Source organism: Podarcis cretensis (assembly GCF_951804945.1).
Source record: "Podarcis cretensis genome assembly, chromosome: 3".
Lineage (NCBI taxonomy): Eukaryota > Metazoa > Chordata > Lepidosauria > Squamata > Lacertidae > Podarcis > Podarcis cretensis.
The window spans coordinates 32,391,587-32,403,692 of record NC_137172.1 but is presented as its reverse complement, the minus strand read 5'-3'; the positions used below and the strand labels follow the sequence as shown (position 1 = coordinate 32,403,692).

Below are 12,106 nucleotides of genomic sequence, written 5' to 3'. Positions count from 1 at the left end.
AATTCCTAATCCCTAATGACATTGTGCCACTAGCATGACACTTGCTGTATGCATGTCAAATTCTGCCAGCAGAGTGGGAGAAAAATAGGGAGGGAATGAGGGTGTTAACATGAATAGGATTACAGCCTAAATCACATTTATTAGAGCATAAATCTCATTGATCTCAGTTTAATTTACTCCCGAATAAATATGGGATTCTGCTGCACAGCTCTACTGAGTGTCGATATCTCCTCTTCCAAAATTCTATGCACAGGACATCACAGCCTATAGCGCAATAATGTTATTGCTATGCATTAAGCAATTAAAAAATCTTACTTACTGTGTTTTTAACTCTTGCCTCTTCTGACCAGCCCTTATTAACACAGTTTTTATGGCTCTCATACCAAAATCATAATGATCCTAGAAAATATAAAATGGAGCATTCTGCAAACCAGGAGGTAACAGATTGTCAAAATTTTGTAAAGCTTAGAAATGAACTCTTTTTTCCTTTTATCTCCAGATCTGGTCTATTTTTGAAAAAAGGAAGCAAAGATGGAGGGAAAAGAGAGAGTGAAGAGGAAAATAGGGGTGCAAACGATGTTGCAAAGGAGGGAGTAGTAAGAATGGGAATAGGGTTTAAGATGAAAGCAGGGACATGAAAGGGTCCTCTTTGCGGCAGCGATACCAGGGTTCCCCGTTAAAGGGGTTTCTGAAGGGAGGCTTTGACCGTACGCCGAAAGGTCGTCATTGCTCTCCCCTGCGGTGGCGCCGTAACGGGGGCAGCTATCTCTGCTTGAACATATGTTCTCCAGAGCCGGCCCTTCCACCACACACACACACTGGATAACTCTGATGCTCCCTAGGTCCCCAGCTGAGGACTGGGGAGGGAAAACACCCAATGCCTGAGCCAAGGTCTACCCACATTTGAAATTTAATAAAGTTGTGGCCAATTTAATCCCATAGCACGTTGTCTTGAGTGGTTATTCCACATGACGGGGGGGACCGCTCGGGATCTGGGGACTCCACCTGTCCACGCAATGACCGCTCCCCGCTTAAAACGGGGGGCGCCCTTTGCGTGGATGCGCGCAGCCCCTGGATCTGGAGCGGCTCCATCAGCATAGGCTTGGCTTTGCCTTCCCTCAGGTGGGATACCTGGAGGTCCCCACCTACCCCAGTGAGTTGTCCAATCCCACCTGGAGGAAGCGTTGCCAGGGAAACCAGACCAGGTAGGGGGAGGGATTACCTGCCCACACAATAGAGGGAGGATCTTACCTGGGAATCCTCACTTGGCTCCAGAGCTTCTCCCACCCTACTCACCCTCAGTTAATGTCTTATTTTGGCAGGTTAACTTTTCTTCACAGGTTTTGCAGGTTAACTTTTCTTCACAGGTATGTGGGCGCTGCTACGATAAGGTCGCTGTTAAAGGGCCGGAAAGGAATTTCCCTGCATTGGCAGGTTTCGCCTTTCCCGTAGCAAAACGTCACAACTTTGGCGGTATCAGGCCTTGGGCGGAATCCTTTAGTCCATCTTCCTCTTTGCGGCGGCGATACCAGGGTTCCCCGTTAAAGGGGTTTCTGAAGGGAGGCTTTGACTGTACGCCAAAAGTTCGTCATTGCTCTCCCCTGCAACGGCAGCGTAACGGGGGCGGCTATCTCTGCTTGAACATATGTTCTCCAGAGCCGGCCCATCCCCCCCCCCACACACTGGATAATCCTGATGCTCCCTAGGTCCCCAGCTGGGGACTGGGGAGGGAGAACGCCCAACGCCTGAGCCAAGGTCTACCCACATTTGAAATTTAATAAAGTTGTGGCCAATTTAATCCCATAGCACGTTGTCTTGAGTCATTATTCCACATGACGGGGGGGGGGGACCGCTCGGGATCTGGGGACTCCGCCTGTCCACGCAATAGGGTTTAAGATGAAAGCAGGGACATGAAAGGGTCTGAATAATAGGGGATGGTGGCTTTATCACCTGGTGGAAGGTGAAAAAAGCTCTTAATAATTATAATGTGTGGGAGAAGGAAGATGCAGGAAGTTACCATGGAGGTGGTTTGTGTGCAAGGGAGTTGTACAAAAGGAGAGGGAGAGGCACAGACATGGGGTGAAGGTGGAAACGGGTGCAAAGCAGCACTACAGAAGAGAGAAGTGGCTTCAGAAATGGGGTTGGAAAGATGAAAAATGAGCTTTTGTATGGGGTATGAAAGGGAAGCTCTAAAGGGTTAAAGAGGGGAATGAAGGGGGTTGGCAAGCAGCTGTGTGTGTGTGTGTGTGAGAGAGAGAGAGAGAGAGAGAGAGAGAGAGAGAGAGAATGAATTACAGGTTTAAAAAGTGCACCAGGCTGAAGGAGCCATGCTGAAAAAAATGAGGAAATTCAGAGGAGGAAACTGCCACTACAGTTTTAAAGTGGGAGGAGTTGGATGAAATGGAGGCAGGCCAAGACTATTGAAAGGAACACAGAAAATAATTATAAAAAAAAATTCATAATCCCAAAATATAAACTTAAGATACAAAACTATACAGAAAGTTCTTGTATAGGCTTATTATAGTTATTCTCTTTGTAGTGCAACGGGGATAACGTCACATGTAAAACTGTCAATGAGACTCCCACTAATAGGTCCCAGGAAAAGGTTCAAGGGTTCAAAGGCTCTCTCTCTCTCTCTCTCTCTCTCTCTCTCTCTCTCTCTCTCTCTGTGTGTCATTATATTATACCTGGCATGAAAGCTGCTTGCTAGAAAGGTGATAAAGGTTTACTATCTTCTCTGAGAGTGATTTTGCCGACCTGAAACCTTCTGAACACAACATTATTTCAGCAATGAGTTGATAATCTGGTACCATCATTGAGACGGGGCGAAATAATGATTTTAAGTTGTCTGGGAGTTCTACACGACCTTTGTATCTTAAAAGAAAAACAAAAGTCACCAGGTCTATTTTTGCAATTATAAACCAAGAACACTCAAAAGTATTAGTTTTAATACTTCCAACAAATAAACAACTTACAACACATTGACAATACTGCATACAGTGGTGCCTCGCAAGACGAAATTAATTCGTTCCGCGAGTTTTTTCGTCTTGCGATTTTTTCGTCTTGCGAAGCACGGATTTTGGAAAAGCTTCAAAAATCACCAAAGTCTTCAAAAACCTCAAAAAAGGCTACCACACCGCGTGCTATGAGTTGCTCCTCGAAGTGAATGCACGGTTTTAAGAAAAAGGAAACAAACTTGCAAGACAAAGGAAACAAACTTGCAAGACGTTTTCGTCTTGCGAAGCAAGCCCATAGGGAAATCCCTCTTGCGAAGCAACTCAAAAAACAAAAAACTCTTTCATTTTGCGAGTTTTTCGTCTTTCGAGGCATTCGTCTTGCGAGGTACCACTGTATAAAGAAAGTATAGTAGCTCTACAATAAAGCTCTGAGAGATAATGATGTGGACCACTACTATTATAGGAAACCTATTGTAAAGAATATTTTTCCTTAAAAAATGTTAACAGTCTGACTTTTTAAAAGCAACTATTTAGATACAGAAAAAGCTTGTGATTTATTTTGGAAAAATGTAATCATGAAAATTCATCAGCATTTTAGGGTGAAATTCTCCTAATACAGTATACACGTTTTTGCAAAGCAATTTCCTGCAGTATAATTTCATATCTTATTATTTTCCCCAATATATGCATTTCTATGGACACTTTATCCTAGTACAGTGGAAACTTGGTTGTTGAACGCTTTGGAAGTCGAACATTTTGGCTTCCAAATGCTGACAACCCGGAAGTGAATGCTTCTGTTTTTGAACACACCTCGGAAGTCGAGCTTCTGAGGCGCGTTTCTCCATTTTTTCAATGGATTTTGCCAACCGCCCATTGCGCCTCAGTTGTTGAACGTTTTGGAAGTCAAACAGTCTTCCAGAACGGATTACGTTTGACAGCCAAGGGTCCACTGTATATGAAGTATATTATCAATTACCATACTTGGCTGGAGAACAGCATTGCAAAAACCAGAGATACTTGAATTTCAAATGGTGGCTGTGTTTCAGTTTGCACATTATTTCAGACCTGCAAATTATGCAGAGGTTTGCCTTTAACTGTGAACTGAATCAAATCCCCCAATGACTAGTGGAGCACATGCTTTCTATATAGAACACGTGTATGAAAGGTGTGGGGAAGGGCATGGGTTGAGGTGAAACAGCCTTGCAGGCCAAATGAGGACCTGCCAGTCTTAATTAGGCATATAGGTCAGAGACTCTCCACAGCTGATGTAGAAGATCTTGGATTCATTCTTTGGTATCTCTAGGTAAGCCTGCAAAATACTCCGATTTGAAATCATGGAAAGCTGATGACAGTCAGCACTGACAGTGCTGAGATGATGAACCTTTAGTCTGAATTGGTTTTATACGCTCTGAATAAGGTAGTTTTATGTGCTCATTTCAAAATGGGGTTGCTACCTCTTTTAGTATTTTTTGAAGAACAAGTGTTAAAATCACTTACCCAGGATTCATGGTAATAAAAATTGCACAGAATGGTTTCAGTCGAACTTCTTTTCCTTCCAATAGAAATCTATGACAAACATTAGATTGGTTTTTTAAAAAAACGTATTTCTGAAGTCAGAAAATTGATAGGATGATTGATAAAGTTACTATCACAGCTGAGACGGCTAGAGTGCCGGCAGAGGAAAACTCATTCTGAATTGGACTGAGCATGTGTTAAGAGCTCAGGGTTGAGCCTACCAAGTGGCGATAACAATGGCGAAGAGGACCTTCGTGACCGCTTCTATTGTATCTGCAGAAAACAGCAGCAATATAATGGAACCACCTTTGCCATTGGGGCCTGGTCATAAACGCGAGCCGGGAAAGGCTGGGCGATGGGCTCCGCGGAATGGTGAATGCCTCCCTCTGTGAGGGAGTCTTCCCAGACCTGCTTAAAGAAGCGGCTATTAAACTGCTTCTTAGAAAGCCATCTTTGGACTCAGCCAATATGGTCTACTATGGCCCAGTCTCAAATCTTCCATTCTTGGGCAAAGTGATTGAGTGGGTAGTCACTGAACAACTCCAGGCACACCTGGAGAATGTGGAGCATTTGGATCCCTTCCAATCGGGATGCAGGCCTCATCATGGGACTGAAACTGCTTTGGTTGTGCTGGTTGATGATCTCTGGCAGGCTAGGGAGAGAGAGGTGAGAGCTGTTTCCTGGTGTTGCTGGATTGACTATGACACCATTAGCTATGACATCCTTCTGGGCTGTCTAGAGGAGTTGGGAGCTGGGGGCACTGTTCTGCAGTGGTTCTGCTTTCTCCTGGGCCGTGTTCAGAAAGTGGTGTTGGGGGATGAATGTTCAGACCCCGGGGCTCTCATTTGTAGGATGCGCCTCAGGGCTCTATCCTCTCCCCAATGCTTTTCAACATCTGTATGAAGCCACTGGGAGAGATCATCGGGGAGGGGTTGGGTTGGGTGTTCACCAGTATGCAGATGGTACGCAGCTCTACTTCTCCTTCAAATTGGAACCAGTGATGGTAGTGAAGGTCCTGCGTGAGTGTCTGGAGGCAGTTGGAGGATGGATAGCGGCTAACAGATTGAGGTTGAGTCCTGACAAGGGGATAGGGGATGGGCAGGTGTGGAGGGCTCCCTGGTCCTGAATGGGGCAACTGGAGGACATTCTGTACTAGGAAACTAATCCACATTTGGAGAAACATTTTCTAAAGGCTTCTTCCACTTCCATGGCTTGTTTTCATTACCAAAAAAATTAAAATTGGGGCAAAGTTACATACATTTGCATGTAGTTAGTAGTTTGGACGTAAGGTATTACTACTTGCAAAAGATATACCTGACAGCGCAACTATCTTTAGCTGCCTTGATTGCCTGAATCTGTGATGCAATTGCTGAAAGGACTTCTACATCAATCCTGTTGAATTCATCAAAACAACACCATGCTCCAGACTGAACTAATCCACATAATAATTTACCCAAAACCTTAAAAAAAATGGAGAGATTTTCATTAGGTGCTAAGTTACCAAGATGATGACTTATTTACCCTTCAGTTATTGAATGCCTTCTGCACAAATGTCTCAAAGTGATGTACAATAAAAAAGCTAGAAAACACACAAAAAACTGTTGCTATATGGAACAAAAATGACTTTAAGAGTTTCTGGAAAGAGCAGATAGTGAGCACCTGTTGTATCTTAACAGGAATGCTGTTCCACATGAAGAGGAATGCTACTTATGAAAGTCAAGCAAATGAACTAAATTTCTTCAAAAATAATAGGCAGAAGTAAGATGTTTTCTTAAGTGATGCAGTTCATTTATGAACAGGAAAATCTCACTGGTTATATATATAGATATATAGATAAACAGATATATATATAGATATATGTAACTAAATTTCAAAACACAAAATTAATCTCAGATTGAATTGACATTCAGTTTTAAGCATCTACATTACAAATATTCATCGTTTAAAATTCTGAAAACAATTTACACAGATGTTTCATGTTACTTTTTAGCAGGGGAGATATGATTTCAGACTGCAGTGCGACATAATAATTTATTAGGTAAAAGTTTTCTAAGGTCAGAGGAAAGCTGCTGAACACTACCAAAATCTCAGGGATGCAGGGTCCCCAGCAAAACAGTGAAGAATTGTTGCTTTAGTTGCACCAGCATAAGTCAATTATTGCAATACTACAAGGAAAAGAACACCCATAAGATTGGGTTTCCCAACATGATCAAAAGGCGCTATTGATATTGTTAGCAAACTTAAAAAAAAAAAAATTTAGTGTTCTAAATTCTATATTAAATAAAATTGTCTACTGTACCTTATCATCCAAACCTTCAGAACAGTTAAAGACAAGACACAATTTTCCCAAGGCCTAATGAAAAAAAGCAGTTTTCAGAGTAGAAGCAATTATATTTGTTTACTCAGATAAATGAGTAATTTAACAACTGTTAAATATACAAAAATCCCAAATACCTTCAGTTTAGTTTTGCCATTTATATTTTGATATTTTACACTTTACAAATACTGTGGAAAGAGCTGTGTTTCTGAATTTAAAAGTCAAGTGCAATTTTGGAGAAGCTAAACTCTGTCATAAGAGGAAAATCACAGAAATCAGAAGCAGTAGAAGACACAAGGGAGTGGGTGAACTTTTTCTTTTTTATATACCCCAACAAAGGAAAAGAGACGAAGAGACTGAAAAGGTACGAAAAGGAACCAAAGAAAAACAGTAAAGGAAGAGTAGAAAAAGAAACAGGAACTTAGCTGAGTCAAGAAAACAGTGAGAGCCGGGGTAAATCAAACTGCTCCATCAAGGCAGGAAGAGAATCAGCCTACCCCCCCCCCCCAATTCTTTGCTCCTGCCTGAGTTTCGTGCAAGAGGAACTACCCAATCTGAAGACTTCATCATCCACCATAATAAATTGGACCTTTGTCACTGTCAAGAAGCCCAGCACAACCCAAAATGCAGTTCTTGTTGAATTTAGAAGTTACTGTGAATCCTAGGATCCTATCACCTCTCAAAGGATGCCATCAAGGCTGTTTCTGAACAAGAGATTATCAGGTTATACACCACATGTCCCTAAGATTCCAAGGAACAAGAGGTAAAATTCTTGAAGCCTCAGGCAAAATAAGCCAAATTACACATCAACCAATGTGACCAAATAGATCCCAGACACTGGTTTTTAGAACCAAGGTGTTACCCAAATAAGCACACCAAATTGAGTAATATGTATTTTTAAAAATAATAATCAAAATAGCAGTTTAGCATGAAAACCCATTAGCAAATAGGAATAAAAAGGTTCTAACATTTAGAAATCCAAAAGGACACTGAAAATTATAAAGCTATCTAACCCAGCCAACATTACCAAAACTCCTTGAGGAGAAGAGTTTGTGACTATACAGCTATAAAATGTTTTGCTAATTATCAGACTGGCTACTTTTATTAGAAAAAGTGTGTGAGCAGAAGTAGATGGGAATGGGTAAGATCACATTGTACCTGAAACTAAGACCCACAACTCTGTCTTCCCACAGGCAACTGCAGAAACATAAATCTATTATGACATATCTGGAAATATCTGTGTATAAAAGACAGTACATACTGATATCAAATGGATAGCGCTTACTTTTGAAAGATCTTTGACAGTCTCTGTTTTTCCTGTACCAGCTGGACCAGAAAGACAGCCCCCTAAATTCAACTGAAGAGCTCCAGTAACGGTTAGCCAACATCGATCTGTGAGAGGAGTAATAACCAATCTCGGCGAGCAGCCCAGATATTCAAAACCATATTCAAAAGAGGCATAACCTTGGATAACCTTACAGGGGTTGACATCATGCCATTCATAACGCAACTGCCTGAAATAAAATAATTTGTGTAACAGTTTTGTCAACAACGTAGTCCTTTTTATCAAAATTATATATGCATATAAATTGGTAACATAGCTAGTATGTATAGATTTTTCAATGTAAATAACATTCAAAGTTCAAAATTCCATTAAGAGCACAGTTCTGTCATAAGGTTAAGAAAAAGGGACATCTACAAGCAAGGATTTGATTTAGGAACATAAAAGTGAATCTGCTCAGGCATGAGAACACACTGAAGTGAGGCCTGTCTCAGCACCTCAAGACAGGGAGAAATACCTGTGCAGGAACTATCACTACAAATTTGAGATTGCACTTTTTTATTTATACTATAGTGTTTTTAAAAACCAGATAATATATAACTAACGTGTTATCTATTTTGAGTATTGCAATATCCTTTCATCCTATCCCAAAATCCAAAAATAGAGCCCAGAATGGATATATTGATATACCTTGTCCATGCAAAATCTTCAGCGCTACAAATATCATTATCTATCAGTACAGTCATTACATCCCTACAGTGAATGATCAAAGTAACCAATGCCTCCAATGTGCTTTGCTTGTGGTAGGGAAGAATATCTGATGCTATCGCTGCTAGCTCCTCTATAAGGCTGATAAGATCATCGCGGCCTTCTTTCAACTCCATTTTTGCATGTGAACTCGACAAGCTCATTTCACACGCACGAGAAAACATTATTTGACTCTAGAAATGAAAATATTTATTAGCAGCAAAAATTATGATTTGCTTACTTGCATTAAAATTAAATACTTGCATTAAAATTAAATATTGCACTTTATCTTACATTTCTTTTTTGATGTTATTTTTATTTTTTATCATTATTATTATCATTGAAAAACTTTGCTCTCTCCCCATTCTCTCCTATTTCTCACAGCATCAGGGAGATTTGGGAATTCTGAATGAGCAGGCTTTAAGAGAACCCAAAACTAAACCACAATCCAAAATCATGATCCAAAAACTAAACCAGATAATCCAAAATTAGAACAAAACCTTGCAACCATTTCAATAATGAGAGAGATATTTATTATCAGCTAAACACAAAATATTGTATTGTTTTCCAGGGACACCCTGAACATTCTGTATAAATCATCTATCCCAAATTAGAAACATACATTTTTCAATGGTTCATGAAATGTTATTAGAATTCCCCCCCCCCCAGTTGTCACTATAAGGAAAGACACCGTGTAATCCCATTTAGCTTGCTATATTCTACTAATTATTGCCAAATTTATACAATTCCCATTTATAGGGAAAGGATGCTTTCCTTTGATTCCAGTCCTACTGGTACAGAATAAAGAATGTAAGCACTAAAATATGTAAAGTCACATCCCTTAGTACCAAAATCCATCCCATCAGAAATAACAGTAAACATTGTGATTCGCTCTATCACCTACAGAAACTCAAAAGCAAGATAGGTTTATCGTGTATACACATAAATAAACTTGTGTGTGCTACTACAGAGCATTTTAAATACAGAATCTTGCAAATATGTTAAGTGACATGGCAAAGTTTTGAATGCGTCTTGTAGTGTGCTTACCACAAGTAGTATCACCTGTCCTGGGTGAGTGAAAAACCATTCTTTAAATTCCATTTGATTCCATTCTGCGATTCCAACTGTTATAAATCTTAAAGTACATTATATAGTTACAATAAATTAATACATCTGTAGCAAATTCACTAGGCTGTTTTCTAGCATATTATACAGGAATGTAAGTGAGAAGGGAACTAGACTTTGCAAGAGACATAAAGCTGCCATTTCTCCACTCTGCCTTATTATGTAACCTCTCTTTAGGATGTGGAGGAGGCGTGACATTGTTTCCTGTCTTTCTGGGTTAGGGAAGGGAGTTGTAACAGGAAAGGAACCCTCCCCGCCTTGATCAGGACCAATGGGGGGTGGGTGGGATATATTGTAAGCCACCTCAATAACTTCAGTTAATAGGTGGGATATAAATACTCATAAATAAATAAATATAGATTGATACAACATGTAGTATTGTGAGATGCCCTAAGCCTGCCAAGCAACAGAAAGTAGTGTGGGAAGGGTGTGCAGCAATGTACAATGCAATGGCATCATTGTGTTAAACTACAAATTATAAGGAGGTGAGGAAAAGAGCCATGAAGCCATGACAATTTGTTGTCTCTTGTAGTGTCTAGTTACATCTTCATTTAAAAACATCGTAACTTTACAAAATTGCAAAGAATAGTAATCATGAGTTCAAGCTTTGTTTTATATCATTACACTTCTGCCTATATAAAACATGGTTCAAAATCAAAAGAGAAACCAGTCGTTCCAGAATTGTGAATAAAGGATAATTTATTTGGACCCTATGGCAATAAAAGAGTAAATATCTAAAAAGGGTATTCTCTCAAGATGGTCCTAAAACTGCCATAGCTGTCTTCAGTTTAGGTATGCTGACGGAATGTTCTAGGTTTCTTCATGTTACAACTGAACACTTCTAGTTTGCCACAAAGCTGGGGATGGGGGTGTCAGGGCTTTGCCTTCAGAATTTTCTATAATAACTTGATTTTGCAGCAGCAATCACTTTAAGTTATGGTAACATTTATCTCATATACTGACAGTATTTCACTAACTACAACGTTTTGATTCGTTTGTTTATGGACTACTTGGAGACTTGGATTCAGCTTCCACTCTCTGGGCTGTAATGACTTTCTGCTTAACCCAGTCTGCCTGGCCATTGTTGTTCCTTTCACTGACTCCTGATGTTTCTCCGTAAGTACAGTGGCTTCCTGCTGGGGAGTCATGGACCTTGTTCTGCCATGATGAATGTATGCACCTTGGCTATTCCACTGTCTGTTTTAACACCATAAACCAAAGAGGCATAATCTCTGCAAACTGTTGAATCACCAACAGATTAGCTCATAGAAGATTGATTAGCTTATGTGTCTCAGTGGTGGAACCAACACCTTGGACCATTTGGCCCTTGCCCAGCCTGTCAGGCTGGCATCCAAAGTGATTACAGTCCTGTCAAAAACTCGCCCCCAAATGCTGGGGCACAACTCTTGTTGGTTCAGATGGTGTCCATGTCACGAGACAAAGGTTCTTGAGAGCAGAAGAAGTAAGGCAAGGCCTACAAGGCCTACACAACCATTCAAGCCTAAGCCTCCTGTTAACAGCAAACTGCTGAATCATTGTGACTCATCTACAGGATGACTCATTCTCTCTATAAATTTGTATCCTGTTTGTAGGCAGGCCCAGTGTAGTGTCTGTGCTGTTGCTGTAATGTGGTGCTGTGAATGTAAAGCTAAGGCAAACAGAGTAGCTCCAGGACTCCAGTTTATTAGTAACTAGGACTATGCCTCTGTGAAAAGCACTCTTACTATGCTCTTTAACTATGCTGTTTATGAACAATTTTATTTTCTCAAGTAAATGTTTTATTCTGTTTATAAAGAAGACTCTGCTTGATTAATTTACCACTGCACGGCAGTCTAATGATTAGGGTATAAATCAGGGCTTCCCAAACTTGGGTCTCCGGCAGTTTTTTTGGACTACAACTCCCATCATCCCTAGCTAGCAGGACCAGTGGTTACAGATGATGGGAGCTGTAGTCCAAAAACTGCTGGAGACCCAAGTTTGGGAAACCCCTGCAGGAGATTCCCAGACCTTACCAGACACCACGGAGATTCGAAGGAAGCAAAAGCTAAGAATCAGTCTCTCTGTTCCCCAAGCCTGAGATGAAACACTTGATCAGTAAGAAGTAATCAATATGGTTAGGAACTGGAATCTGTACCATGCTTCACTCCAAAATAGACAAACATC

General features: G+C 40.6%; 1 protein-coding gene and 1 long non-coding RNA gene across 12 annotated transcripts in view; one reads left to right on the top strand and one right to left on the bottom strand.

Annotated features, from left to right (window-relative positions):
- The window catches only part of DNAH14 (dynein axonemal heavy chain 14), a 133,012-nt gene that overhangs the window by 81,348 nt on the left and 39,558 nt on the right, over positions 1 to 12,106 (bottom strand). For all 11 annotated transcript variants that reach the window (XR_013836858.1, XR_013836859.1, XM_079969138.1 and 8 more), the window contains 8 exons: positions 9,866 to 9,953; positions 8,762 to 9,012; positions 8,075 to 8,303; positions 6,772 to 6,825; positions 5,787 to 5,932; positions 4,455 to 4,523; positions 2,688 to 2,874; positions 320 to 399 (listed from right to left, as the gene is read on the bottom strand). Coding sequence is in view for 9 of the 11 variants with exons in the window: in XM_079969138.1 (XP_079825264.1) it covers positions 320 to 399; positions 2,688 to 2,874; positions 4,455 to 4,523; positions 5,787 to 5,932; positions 6,772 to 6,825; positions 8,075 to 8,303; positions 8,762 to 9,012; positions 9,866 to 9,953 (1,104 nt within the window). In the remaining 2 variants the exon portion in view is untranslated. The remainder of the gene's footprint in view (positions 1 to 319; positions 400 to 2,687; positions 2,875 to 4,454; positions 4,524 to 5,786; positions 5,933 to 6,771; positions 6,826 to 8,074; positions 8,304 to 8,761; positions 9,013 to 9,865; positions 9,954 to 12,106) is intronic.
- On the top strand, positions 5,353 to 8,326 carry LOC307212248. The gene is made up of 2 exons (XR_013836885.1): positions 5,353 to 5,491; positions 8,116 to 8,326. It is a non-coding gene; the product is annotated as an uncharacterized lncRNA (long non-coding RNA).